Raw genomic sequence first — 23,758 nt, forward strand, 5'->3', positions numbered from 1 at the left:
CCCACTCTTAATTTCGGCTCAGGTCTCCATCTCAGGGTTGTGAGTTCGAGCCCCAAGTCGGGGTCCATGCTGGGCATGGAGTCTACTTAAAAAAGAAAAAGAAAAGAAAAAAGAACCCCCGGGGGGGTCTGAACCCAGGTCTGGGCAGTAGTTCTGAGCAGAATGGCAAAGGGGTGATCAGTATCTCCCCCCACCCAGGGCTGTCACTGTATCACCAGCGGCTTTCACTGGCAAGGAATGGTTGTGCCAAGCACAAGAGCAATCTGCAAGGGTCATGGGCAGCAGGAAGCATGTCGTGGAAGGCAGATCAGAACACCCAAAGGTGGACAGGCGAGGCCTCAGCCTCAGCGGTAGGTGCCTGCAACATTGGGCTGGGGAAGAAGTAAACGAGACTTGTATTTGTGACCTGAGCACTGGACAATCAACTTTTGTTGGCTACTAGTCAATCATAGGAGCCATTATTATTAATACCTAACTAATAGAGCTATTAATACCTAATTACAAAATTTGGGAAATGTAAAACAAAAATTACCTGTGATGCCACTGTTTCAAAGCCCCTATCTTAAATAAAAATGCAATTGCTTTCTAAAAATATATATATACAGTTTCCCCTTGAACAATATGGGTTTGAACTACACGGGTCCACTTGTATGCAGATTTTTTTCAGTAAATGCCATACAGTACAGTATGGTATTTCTCTTCCCTATGATTTTCTTAATAACATTTTCTTTTCTCTAGCTTACTTTATTGGAAGAAAACAGAATGGAATATATAACATGCAAAATATGTGTTGCTCAACTGTGCTATCAGTAAGGCTTCCAGTCAACAGTAGACTAAGTAGTTAAGTTTTGGGGGAGTCAAAAGTTATATGTGGATTTTCAATTGCGCAGGAGTCAACGCTCCTAACCCCCCCCCCCACAGTTGTTCAGGGTGGGCTGTATATATTTATATCCACCTCACAGACATTTTGTCATCCACATTTCATCCTCATTATTTTCTTTTTTTTTTTTAAGATTTTATTTATTTATTTGACAGAGAGAGACACAGCGAGAGAGGGAACACAAGCAGGGGGAGTGGGAGAGGGAGAAGCAGGCTTCCCTCCGAGCGGGGAGCCCGATGCGGGGCTCGATCCCAGGACCCTGGGATCATGACCTGAGCCGAAGGCAGACGCTTAACGACTGAGCCACCCAGGTACCCCCATCCTCATTATTTTCAATGACTGCATAGTATCCCATTGTGTGAACACATGAAAATTCATTATAATTCTGAAATGTTGAAGCTTATCAAAAAGCACAGAGAATACCATAACAAAAAAAGAAATGCCCCTGTACCCACCACCCATATTTACTAAATGCTAGCATTTTGCTTTAAAAAAGCCTTGAAGGAGCCTTCTATGGGGCATGTGAGTGGTAACTCCAAGGGACTTCTCAGAGATACATGGGATCTGCTGGAGAGATATGGGTGCGGACCCAAGCTATTACAAACTGGAAACCAGAAGGTTACTGTGGTTGTTTTGAAATCACAGGCCAGAGGGTGTGGCACTTCGGTGAAACTCTGTTATGCAGAGGAGTCAAGGGATGCCGAGAGACATTTTGTGATCGTGATCGTCCAAGGCCGCTCAGCAAGTAAATAAAAGACAGAACCCCACCCTAGGGCATCTGATCCCAAGTCCTGAACTCTTCCGAATTATCATGCTGACATGGCCCTCCCTGGACCCCCGGGATTCTCAGGGAAAGCAAGACTTGACCCGGAAACTGCCCCTTCTGATGCTGACTTCCCACAATTCTAGTGCAACCCTCGTGACAATTTCAACCTGGCCCAGGACACACACTAAAGCAGAGTCAGTGCCATGGGGGACATTCATGCGCAATGCAGATTCAAGACTGCCTCCAGAGCTGCCCAGATGCCACTGGAAAGCAGGCTTACTGCAGTGAGTCACTGTTAATTGGGTCTCAAGGGCAGAGGAGCCAAGCAATATTACCTCCTGGGGATTTGCCTCCATGAAACCCAACTGCAGGATAGCAACCCCAGGAAAGAAAGCCTAGACTCAACTGACACCAATACCACTCCGGGGAAGACTCCCCTTCACTTTACCTCCACTTCCTCTCTCTTCTGTTCTCATGTCTCCGTGTGTTTTAAGAGAAAATACTTTACCTCTCCACTGCTCCTACTTTTACTTGCCAAAGATTTCAGTGGAAGATCACAGGGTCTCTGGGGTTTAGTCCTTCTGCTTTTCTGGCTTATTATTAATCTTGCAGAGGCAGTGTGAAATTTTGAAATGAGGTCGTTGTCTGAACTTGGCAACTCCTTCCAATGACCAGAGGGCTGGCAGCGGGCAGTATGACTGAGACCAGGGGCTGTGACCTTTTGCTTTTTTTTTTTTTTAAAGATTTTGTTTGTTTGACAGAGAGAGACACAGCAAGAGAGAGAACACAAGCAGGGAGAGTGGGAGGGGGAGAAGCAGGCTTCCCGCAGACCGGGGAGCCCGATGTGGGGCTCGATCCCAGGACCCTGGGATCATGACCTGAGCTGAAGGCAGACACTTAACGACTGAGCCACCCAGGCGCCCCAACCTTTTGCTTCTTTATCACAGAAACCCTCACCATCCTTGACAGAGGGCAGTACTCTGTGTGGGAATTCCAGAAGGAAACTCTATGTGGCTGCTTTTCAAATAGCAAAACAATTGCCAGATCCTGAAATAACACAAAGGCACAATTGGGCATTGGTTTTATTGAGGGAGAAAAATAATATTAAAATAAGAAGAGCTGCATAGACTTGTCAGTTTGGTACAGAATGCTCCGTAATGCAGACCAGCTCCCCTGATGACCTTGCTAATTAACATGAAGGCAAGGAGAGTGGTTCAAGGGCTGTGAGGGAACCCGAAGCCACTTTATGCAAGCATATTCCTCCTTGGGAGGAAAAAAAAGGAAAATAATGAGCTGTGTGGCTTTGGTAGCATTGGTAAAACTCCATTTCTTCAGTAGGGTGGCAGGTACATGGGTGTTTGTTTCATTATGTTTTATATCATATATACACATTATATAGACTCACCAAATATTTCATAACTTAAAATGAGACAATAAGCTAAAAAAAAGACAGGATTGGGGACATCTGGGTCTGCAACACAGAAGAAGGAAGGTGATGATGGGGAGGGATGTGGGAGGCTTCAGAAACTCCCCAGGATGGAATTTTTATGCTGGAACCTGTAGTAAACACCTCCTCTCCGCTGAAGCAGATGTTCTACCACACCAAGGTCTAGAATGTCTCTTCTCTATCTGTGACCCTTAGGAACAAAGTCTTACCCCTTCTTTAATTCTGAACCTGTCCTCAGAGATTCCTTCAGCAGACCTGAGTTCATCATCCTTTCTTGATGCAAGAACTGCACACCCTCAAGACAGGGCCATGTGAGTTTGTAGTCACAATGGGCTAGTTTGGGGAAGGGCTTATGCTGTGCAGGGGGAATCTGGCTGAAGAGGCCCTTTTCCCAACTGATGTAGGGCCATGGGGCCATCGTGAATGACAACCTTAGTCAGCGTCCAGACAAATATGATTACTAGAGGCCTTTGGGGAACCCTAGGCCACACCAGCTGGGATATAGCAGAGAGAATCCATGTCCAGAGAACAGTGTGAATGAGATCAGTGGCTGCCAGTCCTTAGTCCACAGGTGAGTACCATCCCTGGACAAAGTATCAATCAATTTGTAGGAGATTACACACACACAGCCTAAACCATATTGGCAGAAAGCTATAAACTATCCTTTCTTTTTTTTTTTTTAAAGATTTATTTATTTGAGAGAGAATGAGAGAGCACATGAGAGGGGGGAGGGTCAGAGGGAGAAGCAGACTCCCCACCGAGCAGGGAGCCCGATGCGGGACTCGATCCAGGGACTCCAGGATCATGACCTGAGCCGAAGGCAGTCGCTTAACCAACTGAGCCACCCAGGCGCCCTCAACTATCCTTTCTTAGGAAACCTGCCTACTATTCTGGCCTGGTCCTGCTCAAATGTCCTTTCTTTTATGAAATTAGGGTCATAACAAATAGTTTAGTAGAAACTTTCTTAACAAAACCTTCTCTTAACCAATGTACCAGATTAGCCAACACTCTTCAAACTTTTGGTCAATCATACACACTAATTATAATTATGTCAATTAATCCACATATAAACTAATCAATTAAAAGTGCAAACAAAAAGGATATTGACCAATGTCATAAGAGGGTAAACAAAAAAAGAATGGTCATTTCTACAAAAACTAGATTGAATGCTTTGGAAAGACTCAATAAAATCATGTCGTTAAAAAAAAATTCTGTCAAAAAATTGCTAACTAAACTAGGAATGAGTGAGAGAACTGTAAAATATCAGGAGGAAAAAACATAAAAACGAAGAAAGGTTTTGTAATCTGATTGCTTCATAAGTGTCTAGAATGTCTTGCTCCATGTTAGAGAAACTAGAACAAGACAATACAACGTGGGCGGTTTGTGCAGAAACTGCAATGAGCTCTTCCTTCAGCAGACCTGTAAGCAAAGAAAAGACTTAGGTCTACATCAGAACACTAGCAAATTACTACACATTTCGATATTTTGAGTAGAAAGAAGTCACTTAAATAAAGAATATACTTCTTTGGGTGCCTGGGTGGCTCAGTTGGTTAAGCGACTGCCTTCGGCTCAGGTCATGATCCTGGAGTCCCGGGATCGAGTCCTGCATCGGGCTCCCTGCTCGGCAGGGAGTCTGCTTCTCCCTCTGACCCTCCCCCTCTCGTGTGCTCTGTCCCATTCTCTCTCTCTCAAATAAATAAATAAAATCTTTAAAAAAAAAAAGAATCTACTTCTTTTACAGTTTCCTGATTTAAGCAACTTTTTCAATGATCTGACCAATTCTCAATTCCATTTACATTGGAAAAGAATGCACCTGCTTGGTAAAAAAAAAAAATGGCTGACCACAATAGCAATCCCTTTCAATCTAAAAAAAGTACTGGTACATGATATCAACTGTTTCCAGCAGTCTGGCCTTTCCAAGGCTAAGTGGCTATGAACTCTATTTCCAAGGTATCAAGCAAAGGTAGGTTTTCAGTCTCACTTCAGTCCAACATTTATCTTTTTTTTTTTTTAAGATCTTATTTATTTATTTGAGAGAGAGAATGAGATAGAGAGAGAGAGAGCATGAGAGGGGGGAGGGTCAGAGGGAGAAGCAGGCTCCCTGCTCAGCGGGACTTGATCCCGGGACTTCAGGATCATGACCTGAGCCGCTTAACCAGCTAAGCCACCCAAGCACCCGTGTCCAACATTTATCTTAATCATGTATTTTGAAGATTACTGGCTCAGTATATTTCTCTCCCTCAACTGACTCTCAAAAAGGCTCCATCTTTGGGGCACCTGGGTGGCTCAGTCAGTTAAGGGTCTGCCTTTGGGTTAGGTCACGATCCCAGGTCCTGGGATCAAGTCCCACACTGGGCTCTCTGCTCAGCAGAGAGCCTGCTTTTCCCTCTGCCTGCCACTATCCCTGCTTGTGCTGTCTTGCTCCTTCTCTCTCTGTCAAATAAATAAATAAGATCTTTGGGGAAAAAAAAAAAAAAGAAGGCTCCATCTTCTGGGAGCCAGTAATATGCATACAGTTGTTGAAAGGAGACTTCTCCAAACCTACAATTTTCATAAGTGGGATCTTTAAATATTAATGATTTAAAAATCAAAGGAGGGAAAGCCCAGCAACTTTAGACAAGCTGTAAATAATTAGGCACTCAGTCAGAGCTGAGTGGTTAAATATCTTGGAGTTTGTCTGAACAGAATGTGCTTTCCTAGAAACCACAGAGCAAAATCCCACTCAGACCAGAGGAACCATATCTGAACTTCCTCATTCTTATGGTGAGGGTGCTAGTCTGTCACCTATCATCTGCCTTAGCAAAATCTTTACGGAGTGGCCGGATATGACTGAGACAACACCAAGATACCAATCTATAAACATTATGAAACAGTTTCCTTTCAGACTGCTTGTATATGTTTGCCTCCCTTCCCCTGGCCTTGACTACTTCCCCCCAGCGCTCTCTAAATTTCAGTTCAAGCTTGAACAAATTGGGCTGGACGCAGGGTGGATCCCTACAGTCATGACCCAAACCCGGAGAACCTGAATGCTTCCCGTGAGGACCACCAGTCAGAAATCTGCTCAGTCCAGCTGCAGAATGTAGAACGGACCGGACAGCTTTCACAACTGTCATGAGCTAGTCAACCTCACCTCTCAGGACAAGAAAAGGTCCCTTTTCAGACAGCCCCCAATCCAGATGGCTGGAATTTTGGATAAAGACATTATCTCTAGTTACATATCTGGCAGACATCTTTTGGAAGCTTGAATAAGGCAATCAAAAGTGATCAGAGTGGATCTGTCTTTCTAAGTGGATTTACCTTTCCTCAGTTCAGCTAGGCTGCCAGAACCTTCCATTTCCAGCCCATATGTAACGTCAAGATAAAGGCAGAATCAACCAGATTCCTCCAGCCAAACCAAACTGAGCTCAATTCTAGTCTTCCCTGTGTTTCTAGAGTTACATCAGAACTGTCAAGGCTCTAATTTTCACTAGTGTCTGTGATAGATTACTATCCAGAATTACCATGTACTTACAGGTTCTGTTTGTGTGCTGGTTGCTAAAAAAACTCAGCAATAAAGCTACTTTATGCACAATAGCTAAAATGGCCCAGTGATGCACTGGCCCAAGGCTTTCTATTATTCTTATACTTCAACTCACTCTAGTCTTGTTCTGCTTTGAGCTTTTTCACTTAAAGATCCCTCTGTAGCCACTTCTTGCTCTGGGTCAAAACAGTCTCACTGACCCAGCCAGCTTAAATGACCAGCCCAATAATATTTAAGTTTGCCTAGACTCTGCAAATTTCCCCTGGATGGTACTGCTCTTGAGGTTCTAAGGAATCATCATTCAGGGATTGGGAACAGGAGCAGAGAGCAACACATGCTGGGATGGACATCCACGAAGGCCACCTCCCCCAGACCACCTGGGGTATCTGTAGCTGTGAGAAGTTGGGCAACCCCAGGACACACTAACAGCAGCCCATAAACATGCCTAGAGCCCTTGTACCTGCTGGGGCACCTGCCTGCAGCCCGAGATTAGCTCATCATTTCTACCCAAGCCATGACTCCTTTCCCTGATGCTTCATCCCAGCACCCACCAAAAGAGACCTAAGTGAAGTAATGGAACTTTGTCCTCCAGTTAGGAGGAATCATGGCCCCTCCTGCCTCCCCTGGCTTTAGGAGGGGAGAAAGAAATCTCTCCACTTCATGCTTCTGGGAGTTTGATGCTGAAATTCCTTTGATTGCCCAGGTGGCTCAGGACCCTTTTCCTAGAATGACAGACTCAGGTGTCCCTGCTCCTGAAAGCTTGCCTCGTGTTCCCATGCCTGGACTGTCGCATTATTTATTCATTCAAGGCAACATAAAAACATTCAAGAATCCGCAATGTATGTGACCTTAAAACTAGGCAGGGGGATACAGCAGTAAGGGACTAAGTCCTCACCTTCAGGCAAACTACAGCCTAGTGGAGGGGGGAAACAATAAACCCACATGCCAATAAATAAGTTCATAAAGCTGTGCCTGCTATGAAGGAAGTAAGACAGGGCAACAGGACAGAGTGAAATTGGAGGTAGTGGCAGGGACTACTGCCTTTAAGGTGGTCAGGGAAGTCTACTCTGGGAGGGGACATTTGAGCTAAGATGTGATGATAAAAGAAGCTAACTGGTCACACATCTGTGAGGAGAACATTCCAGAAAGAAGATACAGCAAGTGTCAATGCCCTGAGAAAAGAGCAAGCTTCGTCTTTTCTTTCTTTCTTTTTTTTTTCTTAAGCTTCATCTTTTCAAAAGGAGAGTGGCTGGAGCTGGGGTCCTAGGGGCAGGCAGGGACCCGTGCTTCCCCGGGACTTCCTGCTGCATGCAGAAGAAGCCACCAGAAGGTGATAAGCAGCAAGTGACCAGGTCTGTGTTTTAAAAAGATCACTTTGGCTGCTGGAAGGAGTATGGTCTCTGGGGCTGGAAAGGAAAGAGGGACAGCGGGCAGGGGACTGGCTGGTTGCTTGGACTTGGCCGGTAACCACAGAGACAACGAGCCATGCCACCATCCTGGGACTCAGGACATACTCTGGAGGGAGGGCTGCCAGGACTCTAGAACAGAGGTGGTAAGTCCGGCACCTGTGAATACTCGCTAACAATCCCTGCACGAGTAGTGCTCCTACCCCCTCGTCCTTAGACGTGCCATGCAGGACAGTGGCCCAGACGCCAGACTCGGGAGCCCACATGCCCAAGTTCAAATTTCAACTCCTCCGCTTCCTAGCGATAAAACCTGGTACATCACTGAACCTCTCTGAACCTCGATTCCTCATCTGTAAAATGGAGGCAATGATAAAGACGCCCTCATAGTGTTGTTGCAAGGATTCGGCCAGTTACTGGGGGTAGAGAATTGGGGGAAGGTGCCTGCCACATAGCATATCTGTTTCCTGTTGATGCCATAACAAATGACCACACGTTTACTGAATTCATTAACACAACATCAATTTATTCTCCTATAATTCTGGAGGCCAGAAGGACAAAATCTGTTTCACTGGACTAAAGTCAGGGTGTTGGCAGGGCTGGTTCCTTCTAGAGGCTCCAGGGGACAATCCATTGCTTGCCTTTTCTGGCCACATCACTCCAACCTCTGCCTCTGTCATCGGCTGCCTTCTCCTCTTATGACCTTCTTGCCTCCTTCTTACAAGGACCCTTGTGATTATATTTAGGGCCCACCTGGAGAATCCAGACTACTCTCCCCATCTCAAAACCCTCAACTTCATACATCCACGTGGCTCCTTTTGCCATATTCACAGGTTCTGGGGATTGGGACGCAGAGAACTTTGGGGGCCATTATTCAGCCCACCACACATGTTAAGCAATAAATAAAGGTTAATTATTATTATCATCATTATCATTATCACTCCCTCAGCAACTCCAGAGCGTATCCCCAACCCCCTCTTAAGCTGTATGGGAGAAAAAGGGATGTAGAGAGACCCCTATCTACCTCCCGAAAGCCCCCTGAGACAAGGCCGAGGCTTCAGTCCCTGGTTGGTCCTCGTGAAGTGAATGGGGGCAGAAAGCAGACAGAGCAGGAACATGCTCACAGGCTTCATGTGGGGTTTGAGAGGGGAGCCTGGAGCTCAGGCTAAGATCTCCTAATGCTGCTGTATTCCGTGGATTCCTCATGGCTCCTGCTGGGAACGTGGGCAACATGGTAGTTCATGTTGTAATAGGTTGACTCCTCATTCAAAGCCTCCCAAGACAGAGCCATGTAGGAAATGTCCTCCTTCAGAAGGGCGGCCTGTAGTAAAGATTCCCAAGGGGTCAGAGCGGCAGGCAAGAGGCTTTGCCCAGGGAAGGAGGAGGACTTGGATGAGGTGGGGGCACAGAGCCTTCAGGGCAGAAGACCCTCCCTCCACTCCACGCTAGGGCAGCACAGTTCACATGGAATCCCAGGCCTGTCCAGGTCTCCGCTGCCAAGCATAAGGGCCATGTCTAATGGGACTCTGAGTCCCCCAGTGCTATGGAGACACTTCCAAAAGCCCAAAGTCTGGGGGAGCTACACAGGCAAGTCTTTCAATGGCTATGGCTTGACCCAGCACCTGCCCCTCCTCCTCTGTGCCCCCACGGGCGGGAGAAAGCCCATCCTCAGAGCAGGGGCAATGGCAGATCTGGCTCCAAGCCCCACAGCAGCCCCACCAAGTACACACCATGGTGATATATTCCACTTCCTGCTGATCATCCAGGGCAGAGGAGGAGGACTTTGTACAGGCCTTCTTCTGGGAGGAGTTGTGGGAGGTGCTGGTTGGCTCCAGGGCCAGGTTTGCATAACAGAGGTCCCCCTCTGGGGGCTGGACCACCTTGGAAAGAAAGCCCAGGTCATCTTCCCCAGAGGGACACAGACCCTGTGCTTCCCTGGGTCCCCCTCTCCCAGGTTCCTCTGCAACCCCCACACCTGCTCCCTTCCAGCCCTTCCCCCTTCTGGCTGTTCCCAGAGTCCACCCCCCATCCTCCCAGGCCGTGAACACACAGACACTTGGGCACATCGTTTGTCTGATATGTTTGGACCTCAGTGCTCCTGGGAGAAGGAAAATGAGGACGGAGAGAAAGGAGCTGTCTGGGGTCTCTGGTCTGACCTCAGGGACTCTTTTACCTGCTCTGGGGATATCCCAGCAGCTAAAAGACAAAAACAATCAGAATTAGAAAGCCCACCCATAGACTCGCAGGGCCCCCAGGTCTGGGGAAGAGAAATCTGGAAGAAAAGAGAATTGGGCTCCAGGCTCAGAGCCTGGTTCTGACTCCTCAGATGACACACTCTGTGACATTGGTCACTTCACCTCTTTGAGCTTTCAGTTCTCCACCTGAGAAATAAGGAGACCTCGCCCATCTCCCCCACATCACAGAAGGGCAATCAGCTGATCGGGTGGCCCTGCCACCAATTGGCGTCCCTGGGGTTAAGTTTCCTTCTGTGCAATTGCAGGCTCAGGCTAACTTCTGCCAGAAATCCTGCCTGGAATGACCCCATTTCTCTACTAGATTGGTCACTCAGGAGTCAACTCAAAGTCACACCTGTCTTCCCAGCTACCCAGGGTGCTGAATCCCTCCGTCTTCGGCTCCATGGTACTTGATTTCTATCTGTCTTGTCACCTCTGTCCCACTGAATTCCAGGTAGTCTTCAGGTGGGCTGTGGGCTGCTGGGCGGCTGAGCCTGTCCCCTCCTTGCATCACTGGTGCCTGGCCAATCCTAGCACACGAATGTCCCCTCCAGGCTGCCCTCTGAGTGAGATGCACAAGCTGGGTTAGCATCTGATGGGCCAACTTTCAAGTGCTTGTGGTTCCTGTTTCTCTCTGCCCACCCCCCCCCCCCAGTTTTACAGAAAACACAGAAATAAGTTCTTCTCTCCTGGTTTTTAGTTTCAAAAGCCTAGATATTGAGGAGCACAGAAAGTACTTAGAACTTAGGTCGCAGACATACACTGGGGAGGAAACATGATGAGCAAGAATGAGCCCCCACTCCTCCTTGACTACAAGAGTCCCCAGGCTGTGATGGGGGAGGGGTGCTGGAGAGCACCCCAAAAGAGCTGAGACCCTAGTGCGTTCTGAGGAAGGGGGTGCATTTACCGTGAGACTATGGAAGCAGAGCCAGCCATCAGCCCCACACTCCCACCCAGCCCAGCCCAGCCCCAGCGCAGCGTCAGCCATATCTGATCACCTCCCTTCTGCGGCTTCATCCTTCTCAAAGCCAAGAATGAGGCCGTCACCAGGAGAAGCAGTAACACAGCCAAGATGAGGGGAATCAGGATGCTGAGCTTCATGGAGTTAGCACTGGAAACAATAAAAGAACACCATGCACCCTGGCCCACCTCCTGCTTCCGGGCCACACCCCGGCCACCTGGTAGCAAGGAGGGCCACACACCTTTTGACCTGCAAGCCTGGGGTTTCTAGCCTGGGAACCCCACTCCTGGGTGTCCTCAGAGATGGTAAAAAAAGAATTTTTTTTAAAGGATAGGAGGGTTCCACAATGTTTCTGTGGGCCTAGACACCTAACGGAAATTGTATGGCAACGGGCTCTGGAAAGGTCTCTCCACTTCTACACTTGCCCCTGCTGTACTGGATTAAAGAGTGTCCCCCACCCCCACAATTCATGTTCATTCAGAACCTGTGAAGGTGACCTAGTTGGAAATAAGATCTTTGCAGATGTAATCAAGTTAATATGAGGTCCTATTGGATTGGGAGGTCCTAACCCAATAGCTGGTGTCCTTACAAGAGGGAAATTTAGCCACACGCAGATATGCGAAGGAAGAAGGCCATGTGACAACAGAGGCAGAAATTGAGGTCGCAGTGCCATAAAGCAAGGAGTGACAAGGATGGCCAAAAGCCACCACATTCTCCTTTTGAGACCCAAGAAGGAACCAACCATGCTGACACCTTGATCTCAGCTTCTGGCCTCCAGACTGTGTATAAATAAACATCTGTTCTTGAAGTGGCCCGGGATGTGGTGCTTTGTTAAGGCAGCCTGAGCCTGAGTCTAATGCAAAGACTATCTCTTATTCATCACTAGTCACAGAATTTATAGAATAAACTCATCAATCGATGAATTAATTAACTCTATCTGGCACATTAATTATCTTTCAATTGTAAGTACCTGGAATGCAGACAGCTTGATCATTCTGTTCTTCCTAGTACCCTCTTGTATTCCCCAAGAGAGTGATAGGCATGAGTGGGGGCTCAATAATTATTTGAATGAATGAATGAATGAATGAATCCATCTCATGCTGATCAAAGACCCTAATTGATACTTACATACAGCTTTGATTCATAAAAAGAGGAAACTCCTTAACTATTACTTATTAAAAGCAGGTTAGTAAAAAGAAACTTTTGAAACAGAGGGCAAATGGGAGAGGTGAAGAGAGGGGGTCCTGGGTGGGGGTAGAAGAATTGGGGACCTCCCATCCAGATTCTACAAGAAAGCCCAGCAAAAGGAGATCACAGCAAGTCTAGAAACAAAGTCAAAAGGGCCAAGGAGGCGATGGGAAGAGGCCTCTGAGCTTCCAGAAAGCCACTTCAGCTGCACTGGCTGGGCAGAGTGCTAAGAAGCATGAGAGAGACTCAGTTTCTTCCTCTATAAAATGGGCATTTGTATCTGCCTACTCGTCCTCATGAAGCAGGGTCCGAGAATTAACAGACGATGGACAGAAAAGCCCTCTGTGAGCTGACAGGTGCTCTCGAGATGGGGCAAACATCGGTACTGCTATTCTTGCCGTAACGGTAATTAGAGGGAACAGGATGTCTCCAAGTCCTCCCTGTTCTCCTGGCATTTGGACCAAGAGCTGTCCCTGTGGCCCTACGATATTGGTACCCCCCCCACACACACACACAGTGGTCACACCATCTGCACTGACTACCTGCTCATCAGTCTCCCACCCTGCACTCTGAGCTCCTGGGGGGCAGCTCCATGTCTATGCCTCCAGAGCTCAACAAAGGGCTGGCCATGTAGAAGTTAATTCAGTAAAAATGAGCTAGAAGAGTGAATGCACCAACACACCTACAAACTGTACTGGGCTCCCGGAGGAAGGATCTGAGGAGTTCCAAGGACACTGTGGGGCCTGATAGCAAGTGGGAAGAGCCCCTGGCATCCTCACCCTCTCAGAGGAGGAAAATGGTCTCGGGACAAGCTCTGGCTGGCACCTGGGACTGCAAAGGTCCCCTCATTGGAGGAGTCTGGGCCAAGTCGACCGCAGGGAACAGTGCACCGGAGCTGGCTTACCTGCCACTGGTGGGGCGGCTCACAGTCGGGGGGCCTTCGGTCTCTGCTGGTGCTGCGGACATGGTGGTTGAGGTGGTGGTGGTTGACACTGTAGTTGGTGCTAGGCATACAAACCAGATTATGCACTATTCAGCCTGCTAACCTGCCCACGGCCCTCCACGTGGCTTTGAGCCTGGGGTGGGCGGGGGAGCCTGGAGCTGGGCCATGGGAAAGTTCTATAGCCTGGACTGCTCATATCTCCCTGGCCACTAGGAGACTCAGCCTCAGAGGCAGGAAGGCCTGGGTACAGGTCCAGGGAGGATGTCAAGCGGGCCCTGGAAAGATTAGAGGGGGCCTAATGTTACCTCAGGGCAAAGGCAGCTGGAGTTCAGCCACTGCCTATGACAAGGTGTCTGCCAATGCCTCCCCCAGTCTCATTTATCCAGAAAGGACAGGAGCAGAAGGAGGAGCTGGCCTGGTGGCTAACACTCCCAAGATCTGTGACTTCTAAGGTCAGGACAAACTCATAATGTTCAGGAAGAGCCTTTGCTTTGGGCAAGTTATTAAGCTTCTACAGGGAGGAGAGTCACTTCTCAGGAACATTTTCCACGTTCGGTGAGACAGTGAAAGTGCTACCCTTTGCAGCAGTAACATGCCTCACAGGTTCAGGTAGGGTGGGGGCTCTGTAGACTCCATGCTGTCCCCTGGCCACAAGTGCCCTGTGAGCCGGTGCTTCTTATCTGGGGGTCAGAGAAGCAGAGCCCAACAGACCAGCTCATTCAAACCAAGGCACTGGGACCTCTGAGCTGCCCCCTCCCAGGAGTGTCTGCGTTCTAGAAGTACTTAAGAAGAGAACATCATTAGACCCAAATGCATATATGGCCTGTAATGGGATTTCAGGCACCAGAAATGCAGCCTTTTGACTGGGAAGGCCTTTTCGGACCTCAGGAATCAACCACAGAACCCCCATGGTGCTGGGCCTCTTCCCTCTCAGCCCGGGTATGGAACAGGGAGTGGGAATAGCCTGGCCCCAAACTCCAGAATGAGCAGGGACATGTGGGCACCAGAGGTCCAGGAAAGCATTAGCAGGAATTGGGTTCTCTGGGTCCCAAGGAAGAAGGTCCTTTGGTCCGCGGATGAAACTGGAACCATGACCTTGATCTCTATGGACAATAGACTCAAGCACTGTGCTGTGCAGAGGAACAGGTGCCCAGAAAGGCTTGATCCCATCCTGGAGGAGGTCCTGGGAGCCATGAGAGCATCTAAGAGAAGCCCTGTCCCTCCCAACCCATGGGGTCAGTTGGGGTCCTAGAAGAACTCAGGACTCAACCCCCCTATGTAACAGTTCACTGCAAGTGGCCTTAAGTCACTGGAGAGGAACCTCAGAGACCAGGACAGAGCAGGTCCTGAAGAGACACATCCACACACACACATAAACTCTTACCTGGGTCAATGGTCACTTTAACTTGAACCCCAAGGTCAGGTCCAGATCTCTTAATCCCACACCAGTAAGTGTCTGTATCGTCCCACCTGAGCTCCTTCATGGTCACGGTGAATGTGCGCAATTTGTGATTGTCCTTGATGGACACTCGGTCACCCTTCTTGTCCCGCTCTGATCCATCGGTTTGAACGAGGATATGGCAGTCTTTCCACTCAGCTCCTCGACACCACCACTTACTGTAGGTCCCCCACTTGGGTTCATAGCGACACTGCACGGTCAGTGAGCCCCGCACTGGGCCACTCACTGCCTTAGACACTGCTACGAGGGCAGATGAGCCTGAAAACACAAAGCCATGTGCTTGTCACACCCCACTCCACCCCTTGAGGGCAGAGCCACAAACTCCTGCATCACAAGTAGCCCCAATAAACCCAAGAGCCCGATGAGTTGAGTAACAGTCAAAGAGGGAATACACCTTCCACAAGATAGATCTTTGTCCTTCAAAACTCCACTGGGTCAAAGCCACCACAGAAATCACCTAAGAGCACAACTATACATCTCAGAGAAACAAAAATGTCCACACTGAGCAATGACAGCTTCCGATAATCCACTCCTCCCCCTCCCTGTGGTCAACGTCATATGGAGAGCAAATGACCCAATGGAAGGCATGGCCCCAGTCCACTTCAGCCTATTGTCCTCGTGCAAGATACGGGCTCTGTGGCTTCAGATCTTTTCATTTTTCTAGAGTAGCCAGGAATCCGGATTTTGTGTGGAACCTCTCAATTTGAAAACACTGGCTTCACTCGAAATGTCCCCACCAGCAATGGAGTGTGGCCACACAAACCCCACCTGCTAGCTGACCCTGGCTGTCAGGTCTCAGCTCCAGCCCTATAGTCCTAAGGAAGGCTCTTTTCTGGAATTTCCTTTGTGCTGTCTGCTGAGGTTTGATATGAGATGCTCCTTTTACACAATTAATCTGGCAGATTTATATCTTTTCCATGTGCCGAGATCAGTACATAAATAGAGCAAAGGAATTTCTGTGTCTTTAGAATCCTAAGAAATTATCTACAAAACTACCTGGCAAATTTATTATTGGGACAAATACTTTGATTACTGGAAAGTGTTTTCCCTCTGAATATTGTTGAATTCCCTTGAATATTGAATATTCAAGTTCTTTGATGGTTCTTGAATCTGTTCTATTGTTTTGGTTTGTTTTTCACAGAAATTTAACCTATTTCATGGAGTATGTATTAGCATAAAGTCCTGCATTAGGAAGTATCCTTTTATAATTAAAATGTCCGTATCTGTTATTATTACACGTTCTGACCACATGTGGTCTGTGATTTGTGTGGATTACACCTGCTGCAGGATGTCCTCCTTCTGTTTCTCCTCCTCTCTTCCTTGTTTTTCTCCTGCATTAAACCACTTTTGAGATTAGTTTTTATTTCCTAAGTTATTAATTTCTCATATATGTGATTTTACTCCTCTTCTTTCCTCAAGATTACTACTTGTGCTCTTCCAATTTGCTAAGTTAAAGACAGTGATCAATTTTCTTCCTTTCTAAAATGAATTAAAGTGTGTTTAAGGCTAAGAATTTACTTTTGTCCATTTTAAAAATTGAGATATAATTCACATATCATAAATTTTACTCTTAATTTTAAAGCATATACTCTGGGGTTTTTAGGATATTCACAGAGCTGTGCAGCCATCACCTCCATTTCCAGAATGTTTTCATCACCTCAGAAGAAACCCTGTACTCCTGATTCGCTCCCCCACTAACCTACGTCCTGTCTATAGATTTCTTTATTCTGAAATCTACATTTCATGTACATGTAGTCATACAATGTGTGGCCTTTTGTACCATAGGACACTAAAAAGATAAGTGGGGAGGGGAAGGGTTTCCCACAAGTGTGGCTGGATCCTGTCACCTCTCCCAGTGCTCCACTTAGGTAAACGCAGGGAGATTAAGAAGGTCAACATATAATAGCAAATCACTTCTTAAACTAGAAAAACACAGAAGTGAGCCTTTATAATATTTCTGAATGAAAAGGAGCACTTTCTTTTTTTTTTAAAGATTTTATTTATTCATTTGAGACACAGAGATACAGAGAGAGAGAGAGAAAGCATGAGCAGGGAGAGAGGCAGAGGGAGAGGGAGAAGCAGGCTCCTCGCTGAGCAGGGAGCCCGATGCGGGGCTCGATCCCAGGACCCTGGGATCATGACCTGAGCTGAAGGCAGACACTTAACCATCTGAGCCACCCAGGTGCCCGAAAGGGAGCACTTTCTTTTTTTTTTTTAAGATTTTATTTATTTATTTGAGAGAGAGAATGAGAGAGAGAGAGAGAGCACATGAGAGGGGGGAGGGTCAGAGGGAGAAGCAGACCCCCCGCTGAGGAAGGAGCCCAATGCGGGACTCGATCCTGGGACTCCAGGATCATGACCTGAGCAGAAGGCAGTCGCTTAACCAACTGAGCCACCCAGGCGCCCAAGGGAGCACTTTCTAAGTTTAAAAATTCATGGAAGACATCACGCAAGAGTCTGTGAATTTGTAACACTTTATAAATGTAACACTTGGATATACCCCCAAAACGACTGAAGGGAGGCAAAGAACAGACTGCAAGAAATATTTAGAACCAATAACGTAGAAAAGGATTAATAATCATTTTTTTGAAAGAGTGTATAAAAGATGCACATTAAGGCTCCATTTAGAAAATTGGTAAGGGGCAAGAAAAGGCAAGTCACAAAGAGGCAATTCAGGTGGATGATAAAATTGGAAGTGTTCCATTTACATAATCTAGCAAATGAAAACACTTTAAAGTGATGTCATTTTCACTTAAGGAACCAACCAAGTTTTTGTGACTACTTTATTGCTGACATGGGTGACATGGCAGGGACACACGGAGAAGCTGCTGGTAAGGATGTAACGGATTCAACCATTACCGAAAGCAATGTGGCAATTATGTATCAAAATAATCATGACTTTTCCTCCAGTGATCGTATGCCTAGGATTTGGTCCTCAGGAAATAATCAGAGAAGCTAACAAAAACATATGCACCAAGATTCATTACATAATTATTTAAAGAGCAAAAATAAAGGAAACAAGGTTAACATCCATCAATTAGGGAAATAAATAGACAATGAAATATAATGCAGACACTGGTAATTATGCTTAGAAATACTGTTAATTATGTGGAAAATCCTCAAAGGAAGTGAAAATGTTTTTTTAAAACATCATATACAGCATAATCTCAACCAACTTTTAAAATATGCATAGAAGAACAGATTAAAAGGAAATAAGTAAAAATATTAAATGAACATCAGGTTGCCTTGGGCATTAAGATCAGGGACATAAAGTTTTTTATTTTTCCTAACTCTTCATTTTTTTTCTGTAATTTCCTAAGTATCAACAATGAGCATTTATTACTTTCAAAATGATGGCGGGGGGTGGGCTGGGGAATAATGCCTGGACAGGGCGGTTCCGTGGCATGGTGAGCAGAATAATGGCTTCCTAAGGATGTCTATGTCCTAATCCCCAGAACCTGTAAAATACGGTAAAGCTCACATGGCAAAATGGGACTTGGTAGATGTGACTAAATTAAGGATCTTGAGATGGAGAGATTATCCTGGAGCATCTGGGTGGGCCCAAGGTCCTTCTCAGAGGGAGGCAGGAGGGTCAGAGTCAGAGCAGGAGAAGGGACATTGAAGATGAGGTGGGGCCACACACCAAGGACACGGCAGCCTCCGGGCTGTGGAAAAGTCACGGAATCTGATTCTCCCCCAAAGCCACCGGAAGGAACGCAGCCCTGGTGACCCTTTTAGACTCTGACTTCCAGACTGTAACATTATAAATTTGTGTTGTTTTAAGCCACTAAGTGTGTGGTAATTTGTCCCGACAGCCTTAGGAAACTCTTAAGGTGGCATTCACCCATCTCACCTGAGTACCAGAGTTGGGCCCCCACTCTTGAACTGTCTGCTCCACTCGCTTCCTGGAACTATCTTTCCAGGGGCCCACTCCCCACCAACCTCGGCAGAGCACCAGCCCTGCTGTCTGAACCCTCCTGACACAGAAGGCAGCCCCGAGGGGGGCGCCTGGGTGGCTCCGTCGGTGAAGCGTCTGCCTTCGGCTCAGGTCATGATCTCAGGGTCCTGGGATCGAGCTCCATATCGGGCTCCCTGCTCAGCGGGGAGTCTGCTTCTCCCTCTCCCCTGCTGGCTGCTCCCCCTGCTCACGTTCCCTCTCTCTCACTCTCTCTCTCAGATAAATAAATGAAATCTTTAAAAAAAAAAAAAAAAGAAGGCAGCCTTGAGCCCCAAGGAGCAGCATCCTCAACAGGCATGGTTACTCCCAGACTAGTGGATCGGGAGTAATCCTAGATGAGGAAGAAGCTGAGCCCCAGGGGGAGGTAACAGGCTCACTGTCAGAGAGGGACAGGATGGACCCCAACTCCAACACAGCACAGGACGTCAGCCAGTCTCCACTCTGGGCCAGCACACGTGGGTCTTGTCCCCGTCTGCCACCACTTATGGCGAGGCTGAAGGTGGACAAAGCAGCTAAGGTTTCTCTGAAAATACAGGATACCAATCTCTTCCTTTCTCACAGAAAGTGAAGGCTGTAAAGCCAGTGGGAACTCTGGTTGGTGTTTTTCCCTTGTATACCTTGGAAACAATGAACTCTTTAGAAGTGGGAAGCGGTGCAGGGTAAATTGGTTGCTCGTTATGGGAAATTCAGTGGGAGAGGCTAGTGAGGGGGGCACAACGGTTCACAGCACAGACCAGGTTCCTGCTTAGCACACAGCTGTGCTTGCTGGCTTCCAGCTGATGTGCCCACTCTGCCTTGATCACGTGGGTGCACACGCGCGTGCACACACAGCTGTGCTACTCTCACATCTGCTCACCAACTTCCCCTGTTTCCAGATGTCAGGGGGAAAAAAGAAGCAGTCCTTTCTGTGCATCCGCCGCCCTGTTGATTTTCCTAAAGGCTCACCCAGATCTGCCTTCTTCATTCCTACGACCCATCCCAGCTTTGCCTTTACCAGCTTTATGGTCCTGGACATGTCACTTTCCTCCCCTAAGACTTTTCCCCCAGACACAGTGACATTCTCCCAGTCTGCCCCACCAGGCTGTTCTGAAGCATGTGAGGAAGCCACACAGCTCGTCCATTCCTCAGGCCTGCTCAGGCCAGGCTCATGTCCCTGTCACAGCCTTTGTGCTCACTGTTGGCCTGTGCCTGAAAACCTGCCCCTGATCCTAAGTGCCTGCTCCTCCTCGTCCTCCAGGCCTCTGCTCAGACATCTCCTCCCAGAGGCTCCTCGCAGCCCACCCCATCGATAGCACCAACCCCCTGCTCCCTGAGGCTCACTGTGTCAGGTCACCTAGCTCAGGTCTCCTTACAGCACCTACCACTTCTTGGAAGTATCATTTTCATTTCTCTGACTGATGGAATGATCAAATTTGACCACGTAAAATACTCACAAATCATAAAGGGCTGTCCACTTGCCGTGAACACCTTCTTCCAATGCCAAATGCTACCCAGAGACTTTTCTACCAGGAGAACTCCACCACTCCTGATTCTTCCCTCTGCTCCTTGATTATGTTCATACTGACATATGATTCCCATACCACACAATTCACCCTTTTAACGTGTACAACTCAGCAGTTCTTAGGACAATCACAAAGCTCTGCAGCCATCACCACACCCAATTCCTTTTTATCACCCCAAAAAGAAACCCCTGACTCATTAGCAGTCACTCTCCCTTACTCCTTCCCCCAGCCCGTCGCAACCACTAATCTACCTCCCGTTTCTGTGAATTTAGGTATTTCAGATATTTCATAGGCATGGGATGGTACAATAGATGGCCTCTTTTGCCTGGATCCTTTCACGTAGCACAATGTTTCCAAGGTTGGTCTGTGTTGTAGCATGTGTCCGTATTCATTTGTTTTTATAGCTGAATAATATTCCATTGTCTGGGTATGCCACATTTTATTTATTCCTCCATCAGTTGATGTACATTTAGGTTGTTTCCAGTTTTTAACGATTATGAGTAATGTTGCCACGAGCATTTGCAAACAAGTTTTTACATGGACATATGTTTTCAGTTCTCTTGGGTATACACCTAGGAGTAGAATTGCTGGATCATGTGGTAACCACATGTTTATCATTTTGAGGCATGTCAAATTGTTTTCCAAAGTAGCTGCACCATTTTACATGCTCATGCGCAATGCATGTCCTCTACAACTAATGTCAAGAGTTTCAAGTGTTCAGTTCTATGAAAAAGAAAGATGGGGAGTATGGTGATCCTATTTTTCCCTCTCCATGAGTTTCATTCACTCACTCAACTAATACTTGCTATTTGTCTAATCTATACCTCGTATGTTTGCAGGAGCAAAAATCCCTGCCTTCCTATGGCTTATGTTCTCTCAAGGTGGGGGAAGGGAGGAATCAGACATAGAGAAAAATAATGCAGGGGAATTGCTATTTTAATGAGGTTTCTTATCAGTGCAAGCCTCAGTGAGAATCAAAGTGGCTATATGAAGAAGAGCATTCCGGGCAGAGAGAACAAGTGCAAAGGCCCTGAGGCAGGAGTGTACCTAACATGTTCAAAGAATATCTAAGAGGCCATTTTGCCTGCAGTGGGTTGAGCCAAGGGAGCAGAGTAGAAGAGGTGATCAGGGAGATGATGCGGTGAGAGAACAAGGTGGTGCACCTTTTAGCTTCTGGAAGAACTCTATGTTTTTACTCTGAATAGGATAGGAAGTCATTAGAGGGTTTTGACCAGAGGAAAGACAGGATCTGGCTTGCATTTCCCAAGGATCATTATGGGATATGAGAGAAGAGATGAATGACCTCAGGTTTTGCCCGAGTACCTAGAAAAGTACCAAACACAAAGCTTGCCAAACACAAACATGGAAGAGAAAGGAATTCGAGAGGGGAAGATATGCTCAGGTCACATTTGAAATGTCAACATCTTAGTGGAGAGTTGAATGGGCAGTTGACTAAAAGATTCTGGGGTCCAGGGTGATGTCCAGGCTAATGTTACAACATCAGGCATCATCTGTATAGAGGTGGTATTTAAGCCAAGAGAGGAGAGGAGATCAGTGAGGGAATGGCTCTAGAGCTCTAGAGAGAGAAGCCCAAAACCGAGCCCTGCGGCCCTCTAGCATTTCCAGGTCAAGAAAATCCCCTTAATTTTTAATCAAAATGGTATCCATCAACTTACAGTTTCCTTCCACCACCATCCCCATCTCAGCCCCTCAGCAACTTCTACTATTTCCTTCTACCCCAAATGCCTAGAACCACGTGTCCCTCCCTGCTTTCTTTCCTCCAAAGCCGCCTCCATCCTCACTCCTTCCCTTCTCCATAAGGCATTCTCAAAGGTGACAGTGCAGAAGCAAGTGTTCACCAGCTCTCCTGAGCAACCAGGGCTCCTCTGTTTCTCTTAGACCAGGGGGGCCCATCAGTCCAAGTCCATTTGGAAAAATCAACCTGTGGGTGGTCAGGAATTATGCCTTGTGCAGGGTGAGGAATAGGGTGGATGACACACACAGATTCACTACTTGGAGAAACTGCTTAGAAACAGAGCCTGTTTCCCAGAAGGGCCCCTTGCTGGGCCCCCTCCTCCCTCCACCAGCCATTTCATCCTGCCCCAGAAGCTATTCTCTGGTACAGACCCAGGCCCCCCTCACCTGCACCCTGGAAGAGGAGGAAGAGCAGCAGCAGGTTCATTCTCTCTTCGCACAAGCCCCCCTTGATGGAGCCAGTCAACTCCGACCCAGCTCCGGCATCTTCCAACCTTCTGCTTTCCCCACTCTTGAACTTCCTCCTTTGACCACTTCCCACTGGTGAAGAAACGAAAAGAGGAAGGAGGTAGAAGGGGTGAAATCTCAAGGCAAGAAGCAATGCAACAAGTCTCAGTGATCATGAATAAGTTTTTTAGAAATACCCTCCTGTCGGAGCGCCTGGGTGGCTCAGTTGGTTAAGCGACTGCCTTCGGCTCAGGTCATGATCCTGGAGTCCCGGGATCGAGTCCCGCATCGGGCTCCCTGCTCGGCAAGGAGTCTGCTTCTCCCTCTGACCCTCCTCCCTCTCATGCTCTCTGTCTCTCATTCTCTCTGTCTCAAATAAATAAATAAAATCTTAAAAAAAAAAAAAAAAGAAATACCCTCCTGTCTGCAGCCACGAAGGATTCTCTAAAAGGAGGACTTTGCTACTCTTTCTAGGCTTTGGTGGAAATTTGCAGACACAGACCCAATGGGTGGGGCTGGCTCTTACTCAATCCTTCTCCTCTGGTGGGAAGACTGGGCAGAGTGAACCCAGCTCCATCACAGAAGTCTTAGAGAGCCGAAACTGAGAGACACAATACCAGCCACATGGAATTTCAGGTGTAGCCTTGGGAGCCCAGGAGGTCAGGAATTCAGCTGAGGGGAGCTTGGGCCCAAGCCCGAAAGCCAGAGGAGAGATTCTAGACCAGAGAGATTCTAGACCAGGAATGAGGAGGTGGAGAGTATCGAACCCCAGACTACAAAGAAAGGGGTTCAAAGAGTAGGGGTATGTGAGCAGGGACCTACTGGTCCAATGGGCAAGAGGGGCCTCTGTCCTCAGAACATACTGGAAACTCTCATTGCTGTGCCTTAGACCAAGGAAGAGCCTGTGGATTTTGATGCCAACCTGAATCCTCCAGACACTTGCCAGTTATACCAGGGCCTCCTTCCTGAAAAAAACTGCTCATTGCTCATGGCTACTACCCCCTCACTCCTCATTCCCCCCCTTATAATAACTACCTGTGGAAGTAAGAAGGTCAGCACCAGCTTTGCCTGTCTTACTCCTTCTTTCTGACAACTTTGTGCCCATTCCCCATCCCTCCCATCAGGACGCCAGCAAGCCCCAGGGTGGAGCACAGAAGCCAGGAAATGATAGGGCCCTTTCTCATATTTTGCCCCTGGAGCCAGTTTTGCTAAGTGTCACACACACCCCGTGACATCTTGAGAAGCGAGAGAGTCCCAAGGAGGGACATAAGCCCCTCACACCCTAATCAGGAATG

General features: G+C 47.5%; 1 protein-coding gene across 3 annotated transcripts; it reads right to left on the bottom strand.

The window, feature by feature from the left end:
* Window positions 1-1,745: 1,745 nt before the first annotated feature.
* Window positions 1,746-22,699, bottom strand: LOC123853802 (CMRF35-like molecule 1). 3 transcript variants are annotated; one of them, XM_054510720.2, is made up of 7 exons: window positions 22,404-22,699; window positions 14,727-15,059; window positions 13,304-13,403; window positions 11,249-11,361; window positions 10,190-10,212; window positions 9,747-9,896; window positions 1,746-4,512 (listed from the first exon to the last, which is right to left on the bottom strand). In XM_054510720.2, exons 1-7 carry the CDS (start codon window positions 22,441-22,443, stop codon window positions 4,504-4,506), a joined length of 768 nt encoding a protein of 255 aa, XP_054366695.1. In that variant the 5' UTR covers window positions 22,444-22,699; the 3' UTR covers window positions 1,746-4,503. The 3 variants fall into 3 exon arrangements, with proteins under 3 accessions (XP_054366695.1, XP_054366694.1, XP_045744481.1); XM_054510719.2 differs by lacking the exon at window positions 1,746-4,512 and adding an exon at window positions 8,529-9,337 and having other exon boundaries at window positions 13,304-13,355; XM_045888525.3 differs by lacking the exon at window positions 1,746-4,512 and adding an exon at window positions 8,529-9,337.
* Window positions 22,700-23,758: the final 1,059 nt, after the last annotated feature.

The sequence above is a fragment of the Mirounga angustirostris genome, unplaced genomic scaffold, assembly GCF_029215605.1.
Source record: "Mirounga angustirostris isolate CCGP_5_RB_7025 unplaced genomic scaffold, mMirAng1.0.hap1 SCAF_17, whole genome shotgun sequence".
Lineage (NCBI taxonomy): Eukaryota > Metazoa > Chordata > Mammalia > Carnivora > Phocidae > Mirounga > Mirounga angustirostris.